The sequence below is a fragment of the Leiobunum rupestre genome, chromosome 6, assembly GCF_980474605.1.
Source record: "Leiobunum rupestre chromosome 6, qqLeiRupe1.1.hap1, whole genome shotgun sequence".
In the NCBI taxonomy this organism is placed as follows: Eukaryota; Metazoa; Arthropoda; class Arachnida; order Opiliones; family Sclerosomatidae; genus Leiobunum; species Leiobunum rupestre.
In genome coordinates, this window is record NC_143389.1 from 26,090,465 (window position 1) to 26,110,869 (window position 20,405).

General features: G+C 35.5%; 2 protein-coding genes across 2 annotated transcripts in view; both read right to left on the reverse strand.

The window, feature by feature from the left end:
• Positions 1-15,947: 15,947 nt before the first annotated feature.
• LOC149940516 (sex peptide receptor-like) lies at positions 15,948-17,066 on the reverse strand. Its single transcript, XM_090179286.1, has one exon. It carries the CDS (start codon positions 17,064-17,066, stop codon positions 15,948-15,950), a length of 1,119 nt encoding a protein of 372 aa, XP_090035412.1.
• Positions 17,067-19,816: 2,750 nt separating this feature from the next.
• Positions 19,817-20,405, reverse strand: part of Ret (protein kinase receptor Ret oncogene) — a 76,762-nt gene continuing 76,173 nt past the window's right edge. The window contains exon 21 of the mRNA XM_090179287.1: positions 19,817-20,204. Coding sequence (XP_090035413.1) covers positions 20,140-20,204 — 65 coding nt within the window. The 3' untranslated portion in view covers positions 19,817-20,139. The remainder of the gene's footprint in view (positions 20,205-20,405) is intronic.

Sequence of the window (20,405 nt, forward strand, 5' to 3'; positions counted from 1 at the left end):
TATTTGTTACTTCTGATCACACTTTTTTGTTACTTCTGATCACACTTTTTTGTTACTTCTGAACCCACTTATTTGTTACTTCTGATCATATTTATCTGTTACTTCTGATCATATTTATTTGTTACTTCTGATCACACTTATTTGTTACTTCTGGTCACCCCTGTAGCACAAAGAGTCGATTTAGGGTCGGGCTTTAGTCGAATAGTCGCTTTTCGGTCCTGGTCCAAATGCCGACTCTAAAAGTCTTAAACCTTTTTGAGATAATTTCGCGTAAGTACGCTTTTGATCCCTTTTAAGGTCGGTATGGTGACCTAATATTTTGGACTACTTGCCGACTCAAAAACGACCTTACTAAGTTTAGTATTAATTTATAAGAGTAACGAAATTCAGATAGTAAATAAGAAACAAACTTTCTTATTATGCCCTGTAGCACATTTAATTCGGGCCGACGTCGGACAAAGCCCTCAAATGGCTAGGCTGGCCGACGGTCGGCCGACCTTTGGTCTTTCAGTCGAAATGCCCTAGGGAGTTATGGTCGGCCGGCCTTTAAAGCATGACTCTGTGCCGACTAAAAATGTACCTGTTTCTTACTCCAAAACGACGTTGGGCCACAGTCGGCCCAATTTCAAACCGTGACTCTATAACGACTATTAATGTGATGGTTAACCGACTCCAAAACGTCGTCGGGCCGACTGCCTAAAATTGCGTATTTCTATTGCGTATCGATTCTGATGCTAGAGGGTTTATACGAAAAACCAAGACACCGGAATCAATTCTTGTAGGATTGTCCGCCATCTTGGAAAAAAAAATTAAAAAGGGGGCCTCATAGAGATTTTTGCGGGGGGGGGGCCTCTGTGTTCTCAGCTACGCCACTGGAAATATATTGTTAATTCAAATCGAGGGAATGTTCTGCGAGCACTGCTAAAACATTTTCTGCCTCTTAAACTGCTGGGATTGAATCTGAAATTACGATAAATCGTTGATTCATGTTTACAAACTTATAAAAAGATGTTACCAATACAAACACAGCTAAATATTTTTTAGGAATTCAAATTGGTACTTTTTTTGGTCCGAGTCGGAAATACGGTTAAATTGGTCGTCGGCCCAACGTCGTTTCGGAGTCGCTAAACTGTCTACTTGATGTCGGCTCAGAGTTATTTCAGATTCGGCCAGTAGTCATTTAAGAGTCGGTTATATATCCATATTAAGTAAAATTTTCTAGTCGATCGACGGTAGGCTGACCATTATTCTACTAGGACAATATTTGTCGGCCCCATATGCGGCTAGGACATTTCGACTAAAAAAAGGAAGGTCGGCCAACTGTCGAGCTTTTTTGTCGACGTCGGCCCGACCTCAAATTGCTACAGGGGATTACTTTTTTAAGTTGGAATACAGTCAAACGTTAAAGGCAGGCCGACCGTCGGCCGACCCTTTTTCGGGTAGGACATTTCGACTCAAAATAGTACGGTCGGCCGACAGTCGGCCAACCACAGATTTTTAATAATTCGTCGACGTCAGCCCGACTCTGAAACAATTCTTTTGTGCTGCAGAGGCATATTTATTTGTTACTTCTGATCATATTTATTTGTTACTTCTGATCATATTTATTTGTTACTTCTGATCATATTTATTTGTTACTTCTGATCATATTTATTTGTTACTTCTGATCATATTTATTTGTTACTTCTGATCATATTTATTTGTTACTTCTGATCATATTAATTTGTTACTTCTGATCACACTTATTTGTTACTTCTGATCACACTTATTTGTTACTTCTGATCATATTTATTTGCTACTTCTGATCACACTTATTTCTTGCTTCTGATCATATTTATTTGTTACTTCGGATCATATTTAATTGTTACTTCTGATCACACTTATTTGTTACTTCTGATCACACTTATTTGTTACGTTGAGTGTCACACTTATTACTTCTGGTCATACGCCGAAGACTAGGTAGATCAGTTAAGTTAGAAGAAACCACCTATGGACTGTGAGAAGGATTATAAAATACGTGAAAAAGTAGATAAGTCCATAATTAAAAGGAATAATATAGCTAAATCTTAAACAAATTCGAAGAAATTTAAAAACTTACTAATAACTCGTACCGATAGGTCTTCGAGCAACGCGAAACTCGGATCAAATAGATCTTCGAGTAATAAACTAAATTATAAATAAATAAAATAGCCAGAAATTCCAACGTTGGAATTTCTGGCTATTTTATTTATTTATTTTATCATCCTAGGTAGATCAGTGTCAAACTTAATTGTTACTTCTGGTCGTACGTTGAAAGCGCGGCCCACTCTGAACGGCCTTGAAAAACGTAAGAGGGAAACGGGCGCGTAGACCTCTATAAACACGCGGATTTACAATATTGGAAATTGCGAGGGTCCGTATACGCTGGCCAAAAAACCTTACATATAATTAAATTTAGGAACGTTTTTATATTTCTAGGTTATTTGTAAACCACAGCTATTCAAAAATATAACTTTCATGAAAATCGGACTTAAATTAAGGAACTGTATGTAGATGTTTAGGCGAAAATCTAAAAACACGAAAATTGGGGTCCCGTAAATTACCCTGAAAACTATACTTAAATTTAATATTTACTGATAAAACCGAAGTTGTAGGTCCGCTGAAACCTAACCTATCCAACATATTTTTTTTAAACGTTATCGATCTTAATATTAATGAAAATATCTACCACATAAAGCGAAATCACCGAAAATAGTAAATTGGTCAAATGCCCATCTTCTTGGGCTCCGATTTGAAAACTTTATGAAAGGCTGTCAATGGCAATGTATGTACATTCGAACGAGATATCATTGACTCTTCTAGTTATAACCGTTAGAGAGGTATGCGCGACACGGCGCCATCCAATTTCTATCTCAAAGGAATATCTGGTATCTGGTTCTTCTACACTTGTTGTAAACAGATAACCGAGCAGATAAAAAACTTCGACCCCTTTGTTGTATCTGCTCAGATAAAATCTGTTAGTCTTATCTCAATATTTTAACTGGTAAGTTTTTATTTAAAAAATACGATAATCAAACCAGTTATCTGCTACAGATTTTAGAATAATATTATAAGTAAATGAACATTTTTAGGGAAAGGCTCTTGTAGGCCTATTCAGTATAGCGCAGGGTGCACAAACTTAATGACTGGAGTGGCGTAGGAGCCGGGGTTGGGGTACAGGGGTAAAATATACCCCTTAAAATTGTAAACAGGCGATGAGGGGGGCGCCAAATTTAGCATCCAAGTTGTATCTCCCTTAATCCACGCAGTGATTCAGACTACTGGAGGCCCTGTGCTTAAAATACTTATGAAGGCCCCCCCATAAGGGTCCAAGTTATAGATCATCAACGGCGTTAAAGCAAGTCGCGGCTTTTAGACGGTGTTTCGATATTTTATGTTAGAAACTGGTAATTTTGAGGTAAAATGGCTTATTTTAAATTTAACTATACATTATTTACTCGCATTTAAACATCCCCGAAAATCGTGGCGTGTTGCATAATTTTGCTCTTATTATGGTAATATTATTTAAATAACTCAATTAAATAGTGGGATAAGACGTCCTTGCTTAAAATTAAAGGGTGGTATTTTTAATGGTTTAAGATTCTGTCCTGGCTGCGCAAATACGGGCTGACTTGGAACAAATGGTGGTGGATTAGTCACACCAAGTGGTGGGTGGTAAGAATAAACTGGACCTATCCCAGGATAGGAAGGTGGGGAGTTTGTGGTTGGGGTGGTACAAACGTAGGATTAGTTGTAATGTATTGGTATCTGGATGGAGTTGGTTGACTCCTAGATGTCCATACCGAATATGTACTAAATGTATTTGGGGGTGTCCTGGTAAAGGTTGCACTAGTTGTAGTAGTCAAGAAAGTAGGTGGTTGCAGAGGGTATCCGAATGATGTTGAAATTGGACTATCAAATTGGACCCGTCTTTCTCTATCCATATTCAATGTTTGAAAACTTTGACCTTGATCTAATTTTTCTCTCCCATTAGAATTTGTATTCCTTTTGAAAATCTTAGGTGTAACGTCTTATAGTTTCGGAGGTGGGAGGTCATTTTCTTGGTTATTAGGATTTCTATTGTTGGGTGAACTAAATACTAGGGGAGATTCTAAGTCTAAGTCTATTAAATGGTTATGTCTTTTTGCCTCAGTTGTGGGAATTTTATATATGGCTTCAAATTTATTAGATAAATCATCTAATTCATTTTCCGACATCTGGGTTTTCGATTCTCGATATAATCTAAACTGTTTAATCATATCATTGCGTCTAATAGGGCTACGATGAATATGGTTTAATGAGTTGTCGGACTTATTCAACATTTGACTCCAAGCCATTTTCTCAACTTGACACACTATTTTCAACTATACCCAAAGTTTAATTAATTAATACCTATCTACGATCCTGCCGACTGCGCCATATACTACGACTCACTTATTTTCAGATTTTTTCAATTATAATTATTATTATTATAAAAAATAATTATAATTTATAAAAACAAATATATATATAGCTTTAGTATCAAATAAGCAGTTTCAGAGGAATCCGATATTATTAGAACACTTACATTACAGCTGCATTGCACTAAACCGGGAACCCCCGGGAATAAGCCGAATAAACTACACTATAAAATTTATGTTATACAAATTAAGTATCGTCCAGCTTCTAAATGTAGGAACTTATCCGCCCTTCTTCACAACACGAGGTAGAATTGAAACTACTAACTACTTTTTATTTAAAACAATTTGATACAGAGAGACTGATGACATCTAAAATGTTTAAATAAACTAATTAAAATTGTGATTTTTTCTAATTTTTTTAAAAAGTTATTTTGATTATTTTAATAATTAAATGGATTTTAATCGTGGCCGTGCATAATTTGGAGGGGGGGGTCAAGGTGGGGCACACATTTAACTACATATTTTTCAAGGGCAAACTGATGTTGTAAAAGTAAATTAAGTTGACATTTAAACCAATTATTTAAACTGGCAATCATAATATGAAATACTTTTATATTTATACAAATTGCATTTATTTAAAGCATAGTGTTACAAACCCATGTCTTTTTTTATTTTTGACATTTTATTTAAAAATAAATACCTTTAAAATAAATTTCTAAATGATAAATTACAATTTACCTGAACAAATTAACTTTATTTTCGTTTTATTTACAACCTCCATATTCAAAAGCTCTCAACTAGACTGTTTGACCTATTGCGTAATGCCCCTAACCTTAAAGAAACTTGTAAACTACTCCATCTAGCGCCGAAACCCCGAAATATCAAATATATATTCAAAAAAGTGCCGCGAAATAACTGTTGCCTGGCAACCATTAAATTCCTCAATCCATATGGGCGTTTTGAGATTCAGTCTGTCTCGGAAACTGATCATAGTCTAGAATGTTCTGGAAGCTGACCCCCATTCGATAGTTAAAATTTCATCTGGCCTAAATCTCATTACTATTGGTTTTAAAAAATTATTCTGTCACTAATAGAAAAGCTAATTGGCTAGTATCGTGGCAGATAAGTTTAACGTAAATGTAAACCTTAAATTGAGCCCTAATCCCCTTAGTTTTTCCCGTATTAAAAGAGTCATTTAACTACGGCTTAAACTTTGCGCGAAGGCAACTAATAGTCGAGAGAGGGCTAGGTAGAATTGCCAAACGAGAGAAAGAGTAGATAAAAAAATAAATAAAAGGAAATCCAAAGGTTGTACCCATATTTGATTTAGATGCCCCTTTTTTCCTGTCCATTCTTTGTAAATATCCTCTTTACACCACATAATGCTAAAAATTAGGAATAATATTAAGACTGCCATAACCCTAAAAAATCGTTAAAAATAAAAATTAAAATTCATTACTATCTGCCAGAGGCTTTGCCCAAATAAAAATAAGAAAATTTCTAAATTGTAACTTCCCGTCTAGACACTTCCTTTTTCATCACTTATAATAAATAAATAAATAAATACATTTTTTTTGAAAACTTCTGCCGTAGACTATTTGATATATCATATTTTAAGCTTACGACTCGCCCTAAATGATCACCTTTGATGCCCTCTATCGGTTACGCGGTTCCCTTAGAGGAGAAAACCCTCTTTTCAGTTTCACTTTCATTTTTTTTGTGACAATCGGCACGCTCACTTTCACCATCCTCTGCTGGATATTAACTAAGGTAAACTTTAAGTTAGAATTTGAATTCAACTAAGTAAACCAAATTCGAAACACATGTTTTTTTTATTGAGATTGATTTTTAACCCCTACAACGAGCCTACTTAATACACATTTTTATACTACGACGGAGAGGTGCAATACATCAAAGACCGTTTTGCGTCTCTTCGAAATTTATATTTCCGCGGAAAAGTCTACTCCAAAAATAAAGATTAACGAGCCAAAAAAAATCTGAAAATAAGTGAGTCGTAGTATATGGCGCAGTCGGCAGGATCGTAGATAGGTATTAATTAATTAAACTTTGGGTATAGTTGAAAATAGTGTGTCAAGTTGAGAAAATGGTTTGGAGTCAAATGTTGAATAAGTCCGACAACTCATTAAACCATATTCATCGTAGCCCTATTAGACGCAATGATATGATTAAATTATATCGAGAATCGAAAACCCAGATGTCGGAAGATGAATTAGATGATTTATCTAATAAATTTGAAGCCATATATAAAATTCCCACAACTGAAGCAAAAAGACCTAACCATTTAATAGACTTAGACTTTGAATCTCCCCTAGTATTTAGTTCACCCAACAATAGAAATCCTAATAACCAAGAAAATGACCTCCCACCTCCGAAACTATAAGACGTTAGACCTAAGATTTTCAAAAGGAATACAAATTCTAATGGGAGAGAAAAATTAGATCAAGGTCAAAGTTTTCAAACATTGAATATGGATAGAGAAAGTCGGGTCCAATTTGATAGTCCAATTTCAACATCATTCGGATACCCTCTGCAACCACCTACTTTCTTGACTACTACAACTAGTGCAACCTTTACCAGGACACCCCCAAATACATTTAGTACATATTCGGTATGGACATCTGGGAGTCAACCAACTCTATCCAGATACCAATACATTACAACTAATCCTACGTTTGTACCACCTCAACCACAAACTCCCCACCTTCCTATCCTGGGATAGGTCCAGTTTATTCTTACCACCCACCACTTGGTGTGACTAATCCACCACCATTTGTTCCAAGTCAGCCCGTATTTGCGCAGCCAGGACAGTATCTTAAACCATTAAAAATACCACCATTTAGGTTTAATGGTGAGAGTAATTCTGATCCTAAAGATTTTAAGGCTAGTATACTAGAATATCAAAGCGCAGCAAGAATGACAGAAGATGATTTACTGGTAATTCTCCCTTTATTGTTTGAAGGTGTAGCTAAACATTGGTACAGGGAAAATGCCCATCTATTTAATTCCTGGTATAATTTTGAATATTATTTTGACCAGACCTACCTAGATTATTTTTATACTGAAAAAATTTGGCAACAAATTAACTATTGTCGCCAAACCCCAAATGAAACCCCGGAAGAATATGTACAGAGAGTCATATCACTGTACAATAAGCTAGCTCCATATCTTAGACCTCCAGAGCAACTTATTCTACAACAAGTGAAAACAGGACTTTTGCCTGAAGTAGCAGCATTGGTCTATCTGCGTAATGTACGAAGTCTACGAGAATTACAACTTGCCATTTCCCAGATGGAGCCAATAATGCACACCCTCCTGAAAAATTCCACAAATGACTTAGGGAGAATAGACTCTAAGAAAAAATAATCTTATCCTGGACCCAGACGAGATAACGAAATTCCCCGAATGCCACCAAGAAAACCCGAATCTAGTCCTTTTCAATGTTACAATTGCGGATCTACGGATCATTTCGCCAGAAGCTGTCCAAACAGATTACCACCAACTTTCCCCCCAAAAATGGAGGACCAACTCGTCCAAAGATTATTCATCAAGAAACTCCAGTTCAAATGATGACCGCAGACCCGATCAGAGACTCCTGTATCACAATATTTTGTAAAAATAAAGAGTTTGTTGCACTAATTGACTCTGGGGCAACAAATAGTTTCATTAACCAGAAAACATTTTTAAGCATTCTACCCAATCATCCAATTGAGGAACTAAAAAGCTCCGATATCACCATGGCAACCAGAGAATCAAAGGCTGAAAGAAAGGGACCAATAACTCAAGAAATTTCCATTGACACACTACAAGGGCCCAAAATAAAATTTAACTTTTTCATTCTGGAAAACACCCACTATTCAATAATTTTAGGACGAGATTTCTTAACAGAAACAAAAGCCACCGCAGATTTCCATAGAAACTACATATCCATAACTATAGCTGGAGCTAGGTGGACTTATCCTTTTCTCGGTTCAAGAAAAGCCAATAACATTAAGAAAATACAACCCTCACAGCTACTACCACAAATTCCAGAAATAACTCAAGAACAACGTAAGGATTTAGAGAACCTTTTCAATGAATTTCCAGGGATTTTTGGAGTTAAACCAGGAAGATTCCGAACAGTGAAACATAGAATAGAGACTGGAAATGCTCTGCCTATCTCCAAACAAGAAAAGATAGAAGAAATTATTAGTGACATGCTAATTCAAGGCATAATCAGACCTGTTTCACCCTGGGCTGCACCTGTAGTCTGGGTTCCAAAGAAGACTGGAGACACCAGATTTGGTGTAGATTATTGAAAACTAAATTCCGTTACAATCCCAGATCAGTACCCACTTCCCCGCATAGATGAAATCTTGGACAACACAGGAAACCCTCAATATATTACTACCTTGGACTTGAAAGCTGGATATTGGCAAATTCCCATGGAAGAATCATCCATCCCTAAAACCGCTTTCATTTGTCATAATGGAAAACATGAGTTTATACGAATGCCCTTTGGTTTATCTTCCGCGCCTTCATCCTTCCAGAGAGCCATGGATAAAAGTTTTCCAACCTCAATAAGAAGAAATCACGGAGTAGGAGTTTACCTGGACGACATAGGAACAGCCTCTCCATCTTGGGAAAAGCACTTAAACGATCTACGTTACGTATTCTCCACCCTGAATGAAGAGCCTACTTAATATAAATTTTTATACTACGACGGAGAGGTGCAATACATCAAAGACCGTTTTGCGTCTCTTCGAAATTTATATTTCCGCGGAAAAATCTACTCTTTTAAATCGAAGAATCCAAAAATAAAGATTAACGAGCCAAAAAAAATCTGAAAATAAGTGAGTCGTAGTAATAGGATAAAGATAGTGAGCCCTTCTTCAAACTTATACATAAAAAATACTTATAAACGGCTTGTTTAAATTGTGATTTGCCTTTTTGTGAAGATTGTAGATTTATCTCTCTATTATTCTTGATTATGTCAGTGGAAATAATATATTTAACAAATTTACAGTTTTTATACTGAAAAGGAACTGAATTTGACAGCGCAACTCATCACTCCAAGGTCCCTCAGTGACGATTCTATTTGTGTGGCCGGTACAACGAAGACCAAAAACTACGAGCCAGTCTATGAACTAACTTCACACAGGAGGGGAGAGGAAAATCATGTAGTCCCGGGAAAATTGTGCGAATTACTATAAACATTTTGTAGTTGGCTAGGATCTATTATTTAATGTAAGATCTTTTGAAGGAGAGTAGAAACCTAGCCCCGGCGAGGCCCCTTCAAATCGCGAGGCCCTGTGTTGCAACACACTTTTGTGTTAGCACATACGTAAATCCGGCACTGCCTGTGCGCCTGAATTTTGGTGAAATTAACACTTAAGTTGTTATAGTTCGCATATTTTTACTGTCCAAAGTGATGAAATATTGTTCATAATTAATAAAGCGTGGCCATCGATTTTTCTTTCAAGTAAAATTACTCTTTGATTCTTACTGCTTACTATTAAAAAATATTTAACTCATCGTGGGGATTGTGTGACTTATTTCATGAATCTCTGCATTTATGGGCAGTTTTACAGTCGTTCTTGCTACCACTTATTGGCCAATGAGTCAGTTGTGATTTTTACGCATTTTGGTATGGACCTTTTGGAAACGCATGACCTTTCCAACATCTCGGCGAAGAAAATTTTACCCTTCGTTTTCGAGACAGGACCTTTTCAAATCTAATGTCTGGATTAGCATAATGGACTTCTGGTCGGAACGATTGGTTGGGCTAAGATAAAAAATAATAAATAGCCTATAGTTTCCTTTCCAACACAAAGGACAACACAGCATGGGATGTCTTAATGTAACAAACTTAATATAAAAATCCATTAGGAAGCTAGATAAATATTACTGTATCAGTTTCACATCTTTGCTAGAATATAAAGGATGACACAGCCAATAAAAGCTATGAACAAGACTTCAAATTTAAAAAATTAAATAAAGACTACACAGAGGAATTCATTCTTGCTATAAAGAATATAGCTCAAGCGTTAGGCTAGCTACTTTTGTAAAGCTTAGTGAAATTAGGCATTTGAAGCTTGCACTTTTTATAACAACGTATAAGTAAACTTTATTTTATGAGTCTCCCACAATTTTAGACATTGGTTCAAATGAAAAATCTCAAAAACCTGGAAGCACATGCGGTTTTTGACAGTGGTCACATTCAACGATATTTGGGTTAGACGACAGTGGTGCATTAAACAAATAAGAAAAACAATAAGATAAAAATTTTAGCCATAGATTCCAACAATAGACCGCTTTCGCAAATTAAGAGCTCATCAGTATTGTGTGGGAATTCTGGCTATCCTCGTAAATTGCCGATATCAGGAGAACTAAGAAACAACATATGACCAATTGTAACGCTAACAATTTTTAAGCCTAAGTATTCTATTTTCATAGTCAGATGATTTTTTTTTTTTACTTTTTCTCACATTCTTAAATTTATGGCTCTGCTTACGAATTTTAATCCGCAAAATCATCTTCCTACCTGTACGCTGGCCGTCCAGGTGACAGGCTAATATATTGTTGTCAATACATTCCTTTTGCCATGTTACATATTTTTGTGAGGATTCGTGGAAATTCCACTATCCATTCGGCATGGCGAAAATATAATTGGTTTCGCCCTGTCAACTTATTTTGTTTTGGTATTGTTCATTCTGCTGAACTTTCCCAAATTTATGAGGGCCGCTACTCTGGCACCATTTCTCGTCATAAATAATTTGGGGGTGATGTGCGGGTCACCCTTTGATGGTGCGCGACACTGAGGTCGATTGGAAGAAGTTCCGAGCGCGGGATTCCTGTCAACGGTTACGATTGGTCCGAACGAATGACCACGTGACCTCTGACCTTATAACCGGGACTTCGAATATTTTTAGAGGATAGAAAAAAAATTATCCGAATCGATGAAAATTAAATAAAACGGAAAATGTGTTTGTCAAATCGGGGACTTCGCCGCGCTACACCAGTATCAACGCGCAATGTGCGACCTCATATCGGACCCACTCAACAAACATCGCTAATGCGAAACCATAGCCACTAGAAACGAGTCTTCGGATCGTTGTCACTGCCCTTACAAAAACTTCCTTAAGACTCTTAAGAAAACCGTATGGAGATTTAGGAGGGTCTAAGGAACCTTAATCAAAGGAAATATTCTAAAGAAATCTTTAAAATATTCTTAAGAAAGTTTAAATAATAATAAATTCAATTATTTGAATTTTTAAAACATTTTCTGAAATAATCCTTGAGAAACTATACAGATAAATCCTCTATAATACTTAAGGAAAAATACCCAGTATGGTTTCCTAAGATAATCTTAAGATATTTGTAAGACGCATCTCCTAAGTTTTTGCAGGGAATATGCTCGTTAGAGTTTCTTAAGCAATTCTTCAGCTTCCTTAAACAGCAATTCTTTAACGTTTTTAAGGTAAAAATGAACCAACAATTTTATTAAGAGTGTCTTAAGAATTGGTTTGGAGGCATACCTTAAGGTTTTCTAAGGAATATGGTTAAAGTTTTCGTTCAGGATACTACAGAACGTTTACGGAATGACTTGAGAGACATTCCTTGAGATTTTCAGATAAATGTGTGAAATACTTTCTTTGGTGATTGTTAGTATTTCGTAAAGAATTACTTTAATTAATAACAATTAATATTCGGCATAAAGATAATATTTATTAATTTTACTTTTATTTTTAAAAATTATTCTAAAATAACAAACAAGTTTATTGTAAACAAATACTGGTAGGTGACTTTTTATTATATCAATTAAAAGTGGCGTTCCTATCGTTTCAGTGACTTTAAAAGCCGAGGTCGCATCGAAAAATAGTTAATTGGGAACCAACTTTTAACTAGGGTGTTTGAAAGTAGCCCTCTCTCAATAACCCTAACAAAAACTTTCTTATGAATTCTTAATAATTTGTAAATGGAAATTCTATAGAATTTCGTAAGAGATTTTTTGGGAAATATTGGGAAGTTTGGCACTTTTTTCCCAAGCACTTCTTAAGATATTCTTAAGACAAATACCCAAGAAAATCCCAAAGATATTCCCAAGGTTTTCCAAAGATATTCCCACGGTTTCGCGCAGTAATTCTCAAGAAATTACCAAGGTTTTCCAAAGGGATTTGCAAGGTTTCGCAAAGACATTCCCAAAGTACTCTCAAGAAATGCTCTAGGTGTTCAAATGGTTTTTCCAAGAAATTCCCAGAGTATTCCCAAGAAATCCCCTAGGTGTTCCCATGGTTTTCCAAATAAAATCATACGTTTTTCTTATGAAATTCGCCAAAGTATTCCCAAGAAATCCCCAAGGTTTCACAAATACAATCCTACGGTATTCCAAAGAAATTCCCAAGTTTTTCCAAAGAAAGTCCCAAACTATAACCAAGTCCTTCCCATGAAATTCCCAAGATATTTACACGTTTTCCCAAAGAAATACCTAAGACATATCCACATTTTCCCAAAGTATTCCCAAGAAATTCCCCACAGATTACCAAGACATTTCCCAAATAACTCTCCAAGTATTCCTAGGTTTTCCCAAGGATGTCTTTAAATGCCAAAGGATTTCCAAAAAGTTTTCAAATGAAATTCCACAACGTTCGGCGCATGCGCACGCGACCAATTATATATAATTTAAAATTATTTATATCTCCTTAACTATTCATTTCCGACAATTAATTTTAATGGCAATAGATTCCTTGCACAATCAAAACAAATATATAGTAGAGGGACCAATTCTTCAAAATAGCTCTAATTCCGTTTCTTTTGTAGACATAGCTTCCGCAAAGTAATTTTAATAATTTCTAACTAACGTTTTAGGTACCAAAAGCAAAATAACAATAAGTCTCAACGCGCTCAACTCGTTCTAACTAGCAACGACTGCTTCGATTTCAGGTTTTCTTTTATCGTTTTGTCCGTTAGTTTGGGTTTAGCCACTGTAAAAGGTTAATTGTGAACGTTCTAAAAGTATAAGTAAATGCGAACCAACAACGCGCGTTTTTCATATTTCTTCTGAGCGGCGGTTTGGAAGAAGCAGACGATAATATAACAGGGCTACCAGACATGTTTAGGTGTTTCACAACTAGAACGATTTTTCTTATGGCGGAATGCCCGCCGTTTAGAACCGTAGCTTTGGTGAATGGTGAATCTTGGTATTTAAAGGTAATAAACAATTTCTAATTAAATTAAATGTGGTTTTGGATGGAAATTAAGGTTTCGTGATATAACAAATTTATTTAAAGTTTCTAAAAAATTTATATTGTCAAACAATGTCCGTATACGATTATCTCTCCCCAAAGAGTTCTTGAGAAAATTTTTCAGATAGTTAAAACTCTCAGAAACTAAATATTATATTAATATATATATATATATATATATATAATAATAAAACCCTTCGAAGGGCCTAAATTTTGACTTTTGATATAAATATCTTAACGTTGGAATTCATCGGAAGCCCGAGCGTAAAAGATGTTTGCTGAATAGCGACCGCCATGCAATCATTTGTGAAGGATTTCACTATAAGTTGCAATGGACTGCTCACATATAGGGCACTCTGCATGTTTATTATGAATTCCGATTAAATTATTATATCGGGGTGTTTATGTGGATAATGTGATATCTGATTTATCACATGTATTTTAGCGGTTCAGATAGCGCCACTGGTATCTGGTAATTGCTTGATAGAATTTGAACAGAGTATATAAAAATAAGATAAAATGACTGCATTTGAATTCTTGTAACAAAACGCATTCAACCTTATCACCTAACTCGAAGCCGACCCGAAACTCGTCCCACGGACACTGCCGCTCGGTAACCCAAGACGTTTCCATTGACGCCTGTAGTCGACCCAAATAAAGCGACTGTTTTATTGATGGAATTTATATCGAAATTTAAAGAATGATGTCGTTTTTAGCTATTCTATAAGTACGTGGGGAGTTTTTTGTTCCTAGTTTTCATACAGTAAGAAACCGCGTTTATCTCAGGGCTGTGGAGAGGAAGTTAACAAGAGAGGTAATTAAAAATAAAATTTTCTTGTGTGATAACGAAGAATAAATTAAAAATATTTCAAAAGGATATAATTAGTTCTGTACTTTTTATGTATAGACTCTCGAATATTATTTAAACAAATTCTGGCTTCGCAAAATACCTCCTTATCTGCGACTTAGAAGATGATAAAAATTAAAAATGAATTCAGGTTATTTTAAATATCTCTACATCAATCAATCTTTTTCAATCTACTTTCTGGACATGGACATGTTAGGGTATTTTATCACGCAAACCAGGCAAAGTGATTTTGAAAATAACTCAAATACCACTGCTGGGGTATCACTGCGCGTGCGTTCAAACACGGATAACTCTCGAGCGAGCGGGTCTACGTTTACCGTGGTTTAAAATATAGATTGTAAATATGGCATCACCTGATTCGAACATGTAAAATAACCAAAAACCTCAATTAAGTTGAATTAACCCTACAACTATTAGACCTTTTTAGTATAGCCATGAAGCCGGCTATTTTTCCAGGCTGTCTAAATATTCGGACCGTTAGGCGGACTATTTTGGACACATCAAATATTGAAATGTGTATATAATACTCTTGAAATAATCAATTAATAAAAAAGTACGATTCTGATTATGTAACACATTATGCCTTCTATTTATTCAACATAATAATACATGTTTTTATTAATGTGAAGATTATTTTAATATCAAAATGATTCAGGTGCAGTTTTTCGAAGTCAATCATCCTTCTTCGTTTTCCCACAGAGTAAAGTCCGCGTTAAAATCTCATATAATTAAAATATTATAATGGCTAGTAACGGTAATTTTTTGGGGCAGTTTTAAAAGTTGACCGAAGCTAAGTAACAAATGTTTACAAAATTATAATAAAAGTCTTTACCTTTTTTTTGTTTCAACGCGAGGTTTAAGTATCGAGTATAATTTGAAATAAAACATTTCTTAAATATTTAACGATTTTATAAAACAATATTGTTTTATTGATTCTCAGCTTAAACACTTTTCAAAAGCACTAAATAATATCCGTTTGGAAAATGAAAGAGCTACCGCTTCGCACTGTTTTTCTTCTGATATTTGATTCTCATACTCTGGCTTTATACAGTAGTGGGGCTTATGTTAGACTGATACAGGAATAACTGAATTCTCCAAAATATTTGAATTGTCATAGGCATACAAACGCCATTTTTAAAAATAACGAACACTGAATGCAAAAACCTTAATTTTCGTATCTTTTAAGTTTCTTAAAAGATCTACTTTAGGGTTTAAAAAATCAGATAATCAAATGGTTTTTCGCTACAGACCTTAGAACAATATTATGTTATCTAAGTAAATAATAAAAACTTAAAATGAAAGATTTTTATTTTAGGCATTACGGATAAAAACTTATCAGATTAGCAGTTGATAATATATATAGTTCAAAAGATCTTGTTATCATACCAAATAACAGATTAACCATCGCGATTCGAAGCGCTAGATCCCAGCCACGGGTTTCAATTTGCTTTTAGGTTCTTTGTAAATGACGGAACAGAGATTTTGCACGTATGTCTTCCTTAATTTGGCGCTCATCGCGCAATAAAAAAATATCGTGAGGGAATTACACAAAAGTACGCAGCTACGGCCCCAGGCAACGCGCGTGATGAAGAGACTTTCAATGAAGGCTGGCGAGGATGTCCAATACATCACACTAATGGTGCTCTCAGGCAAGAAGGCCAAGAAATACATTAAAATCATAGCGGTCAAAGCGATCGTTAGTCGCTTCTCTCCCGTGCTGTTGTCCGAAGCCACGTCGGATTTACTGACGGATGACCGTTCCTTGCGCACGGCCACTCTTTCGCTGCGGGCTTTCCACAGCTGTACTATCAGACAGATTGAAATGAAAGCCAAGGCGACACACGGAACAGTCGTGCTCATTAAGATTTCTATCGGATAGAAATGTTTGAAAGCCTGCGAGACACTGATGTATCTCCAGTTACCAGTTAGTCGCACCGGGATTTCGTAGGCGATGTCTCCTTCCTCGGTCATAATTTGAAAAACGTACAACAAGCACTCGAACGACAAAAAGTAGAAGAACCAGAAGGCCAACGAGAGGATGGACACCAATCCCACCACTAGTTTGCTTCTAAAGGTGCTGCAATATATCGACGCTTTGAAAGGGAAGGTAATGGCGATGAATCTCCAAACCCCGACGGATACTGTCAACCAGTTGGAAATGCAGATGCATAGATTGTTTAAGCAGTTCGAAAGAGTCATAAATAAACTGGTGGTCTCGGAGAACAAAATCCCATAATCCTTGTTATAGAACATGGCAAATTCGTAAAAGTACGTTGGGTAGATTAGTAAATTTACCGTTTCTAACGAGGCCAGTATTATGTTTATCGAACTGGAGATGTAGGGTCTCGTCAGCACGACAATGTTTAAAATATTCGCAAAAACACCGAAAATGCAGAAGATTATCTTTAACCATGGCACACCGAACGCAAAAAATTCAATAAAATGTTCTTGGCGAATTACCTTGAAAGATTCGTAAGCTTCTTCCGTAAAGTTTCTCGTTTTCATGAGATAACAGCCACTGACATTGTCGAATGACATGGCAAGCCGAGTTCCAAAGTAACAACTGAGTAAAAGAAGTCTTTGACTCTAAACTTAAAGGAGCGCGAGAGCTGATTGATTCTGTGAACGGCGGAATTTTGGTCCGTTGTTTTCCTGGAACGATTTTGGGAAGACACTCGGGCGAAGCGACCTGGAGAAAAGGTCGAGACCGAGCGCTATCTCAGGATCATTGAAGTGACGGGTGACAATTGATTACTGCTTCATCGGGGAAGTCCGCTCGCTGTTTTATAAACTCAAACTTGATAACCGAAAGAAGAGTTCTAGAAAAGTGGAAAAACTGGTTTTCTTATAATTATATAATCTGCAGTGAAAATCCACCGCATATTTTAATACACGGAATAGAACAATCACCTTTTCATGTGATAGACCAATATTGAATGAGAGACTAATGGATTCTTCCGGATCAGGGAAATTCCAAATTTATTTCACGTCCTAGTTGAGATAGAATTAATAATGACAATTGCGCAACACGTCACCGAGGTTTGGGGGAATTTTCGATACGTGTTTCTGTCTAATATGACTCATTTAATATTGTTTTTCAAATGTTACGTAGGGTCCATGAAATATTGATGAGAGTCCAATAAATAATATTTTCAAATATTGTTTGTTTATTAAAAGATAAAATTATGATACCACAAATCGAATGAGTACCATTTTTTCGCGCAATAATCCAAACAATTATATTGTAATTGAAGTACGTTCTCGGTGGTGTTTAGGATTTGGCGTGTCATTTTTATCAAGTGAGTTTGGTCAACAAAGGGTAAATTTAAGGTGCGTTTCATATATAACGATCAAAAAGAGGTTGATAAATTTGAATGGGCCTTCTTGTGGGCCTTAGTTATGTAATAGATGAGATTTATACGAACGTAGATATCAGCAGAAATCCGTTTTTGGTGGCATTTTGTTCACACAGACCCGCATTTCACTATGTCAAAACGAAAGGTGTTTAAAGGTTCAATAATTCACCTTTTCGTTATGTAATAGATGAGATTTATACGAACGTAGATATCAGCAGAAATCCGTTTTTGGTGGCATTTTGTTCACACAGACCCGCATTTCACTATGTCAAAACGAAAGGTGTTTAAAGGTTCAATAATTCACCTTTTCAAAAAATAAAGGGTTTCTATCTGTTGAATCGAGCAAGCTATTTCAAGAATGAAGGTGCATAAAAGCAGACTTATATCAAAGGGTTCATTCTAACCTCTGCAACCTGCCACTCCCGTTTTTCTGTCTTGTCCTGTCTATAACATGTCCAACCTGAAACCTGTTAATTTTTTTAACGTTATCTTCATTGACCTATCTGAGCTGTACAGAACTATGCCAGTAATATTTAGCTACCACCTATTCATTAAATTAAAACGCAAACCCGTAAGACTGAGTGACATCACTTCCTTTTGTCAGGTTATCTTATCTTTCGAAAAAGACTTTGATGCAGGTGGTAGTGACGTCATAACTACCGGAGTGACTTCAATAACACGTAACGATATGTGAATTTGAGGAGACACGGTTAAAACTTAGACATTTCGTCGCTTTTATTTTGTCTATTTTTCAAAATACAGGCTCTTCTTTTGACTCGGACCATTTCTCCTCATTGACACATTTAATTAAAATTTGAAAATTTCTAATAGGTGTAGCTTTCTCAATGGCCATCGAGTTAGAAGTTACGGAATGGGAAAACACACAAATATAATTATCATAGAAAATAACCGAAATTTCAAATAGATGTAACATACTCAATTGCAATCTAATCCGAATTACAAAATGATAAAAGCACTTAAATTGATCTGTGTAGCAAGTAGCATTCTTATCTTAGAAGGGAAATAACTTAAAAATTCCTAATCCGTTTTAAGTTATATAATAATAATTATAATAATCAGCTAGGCTAATACCCGAGGCACCACCTTAGGCCCAAGTCAGCTAGCGACTTATAATGCCTTAAACAGGTGGCCGGGTTACAACAAATAATCGGGAAACACCTTGGTTGGTCTTTTTGGAAAATATATTTACTGTCGTAGAAGGGAAAAATCATGGATCAGGTTCACACAGAAATTACCCGAGTATAGATAAATAATTTAAGAAGAGGTAAAACTGATTCGAAGCCATTTTCCTTGAAGAAAAACCTTCTGTATTGATTTATTACGTAGAATTATAGTAATGTATTTAATTCTATTTATGGAGAATGACTAGATCGAAGAAAGGGAGTATGACTAGATCGATTTTACCCCCGGCACGAGAGGAAAAAATTATCCGACGTCGGCTTCAATCCCGATGGATTTTGTTTAGCGGGTTGCAGCTTACTTTTCAGGCATGAGAGGGATTCGGAGCAACGCTAAATATCGTCTAAACATGTTCATTATTTCGAAGTATTAATAAATTAATTTTTGATCGAGACTAGATAAAAGAATGAGAAGGAAATTTAACGGAATGACATATTTGGTATTTTCAAAAACCATGTACAATAGGTAGAGTTTTAAAAAAAATGTTTATGCAATTTGTCTTTGGATTCATTTTTTTCTAAAATTAGGGGCCGTTCACAAATAACGTAACGCGGTAATGGGGGGAGAGTGGGCTTTGTACTCTAGGTTACTAAATGTAAAAATCATAGTTTTATACCAGAATGTAAAGTATCAATGATATTAACTCACGATTACAATTTAGTAGTAAATTAATAGGCTTAGTTTTAAAATAAGATGATTATTGATTAATTTTTTGACATATAATGCTATTATAATTGAGGTGAGATTTGAGTAGTTTAGGGGTGGGGCTTTTTCCAATAGTTACGAAAGGGCGTTTAGAAAAAAACCATTTTGTCATCCCCCTCCCCTAACATGTGTTTATTGACAGGTCTTTAAAAATAATAATTTTTTATCGAGAAAAAGCTGAAAACTGAGAAAAACCAACGATACCAGAAATTTTCAAATTCATAAATTTTTATTTTGTTTGTTAGAAAATGGCCATGACCGAGCGAACAAGAGATCGAGTGTCTTTGGGTGATAAAACTCAATGTTAAAATTCCACGGGCGACGCACTTTAAATAGTTTGTAATGTCAATTTAAGATAGTGATGACACCGATGAGGCGAAGCTGATTTGCCCGTAATTCACATTCTCCTCAGCAACTGAAATGAAACATTCGATCAAAATCTTATATTATCTTTTCCTTAAATCCCGTTATTACAAAAATATTATGAATTATAATTATACCCGAAGAAAAAATTGTTTGTTAAAATTTCGTTATATTTTGAAAGTGTTTTAAAAAAATAGTTCATTCACTGGTACTAAATCAGTTATCATAATTTAAAAGTGGCAGATCAACATTG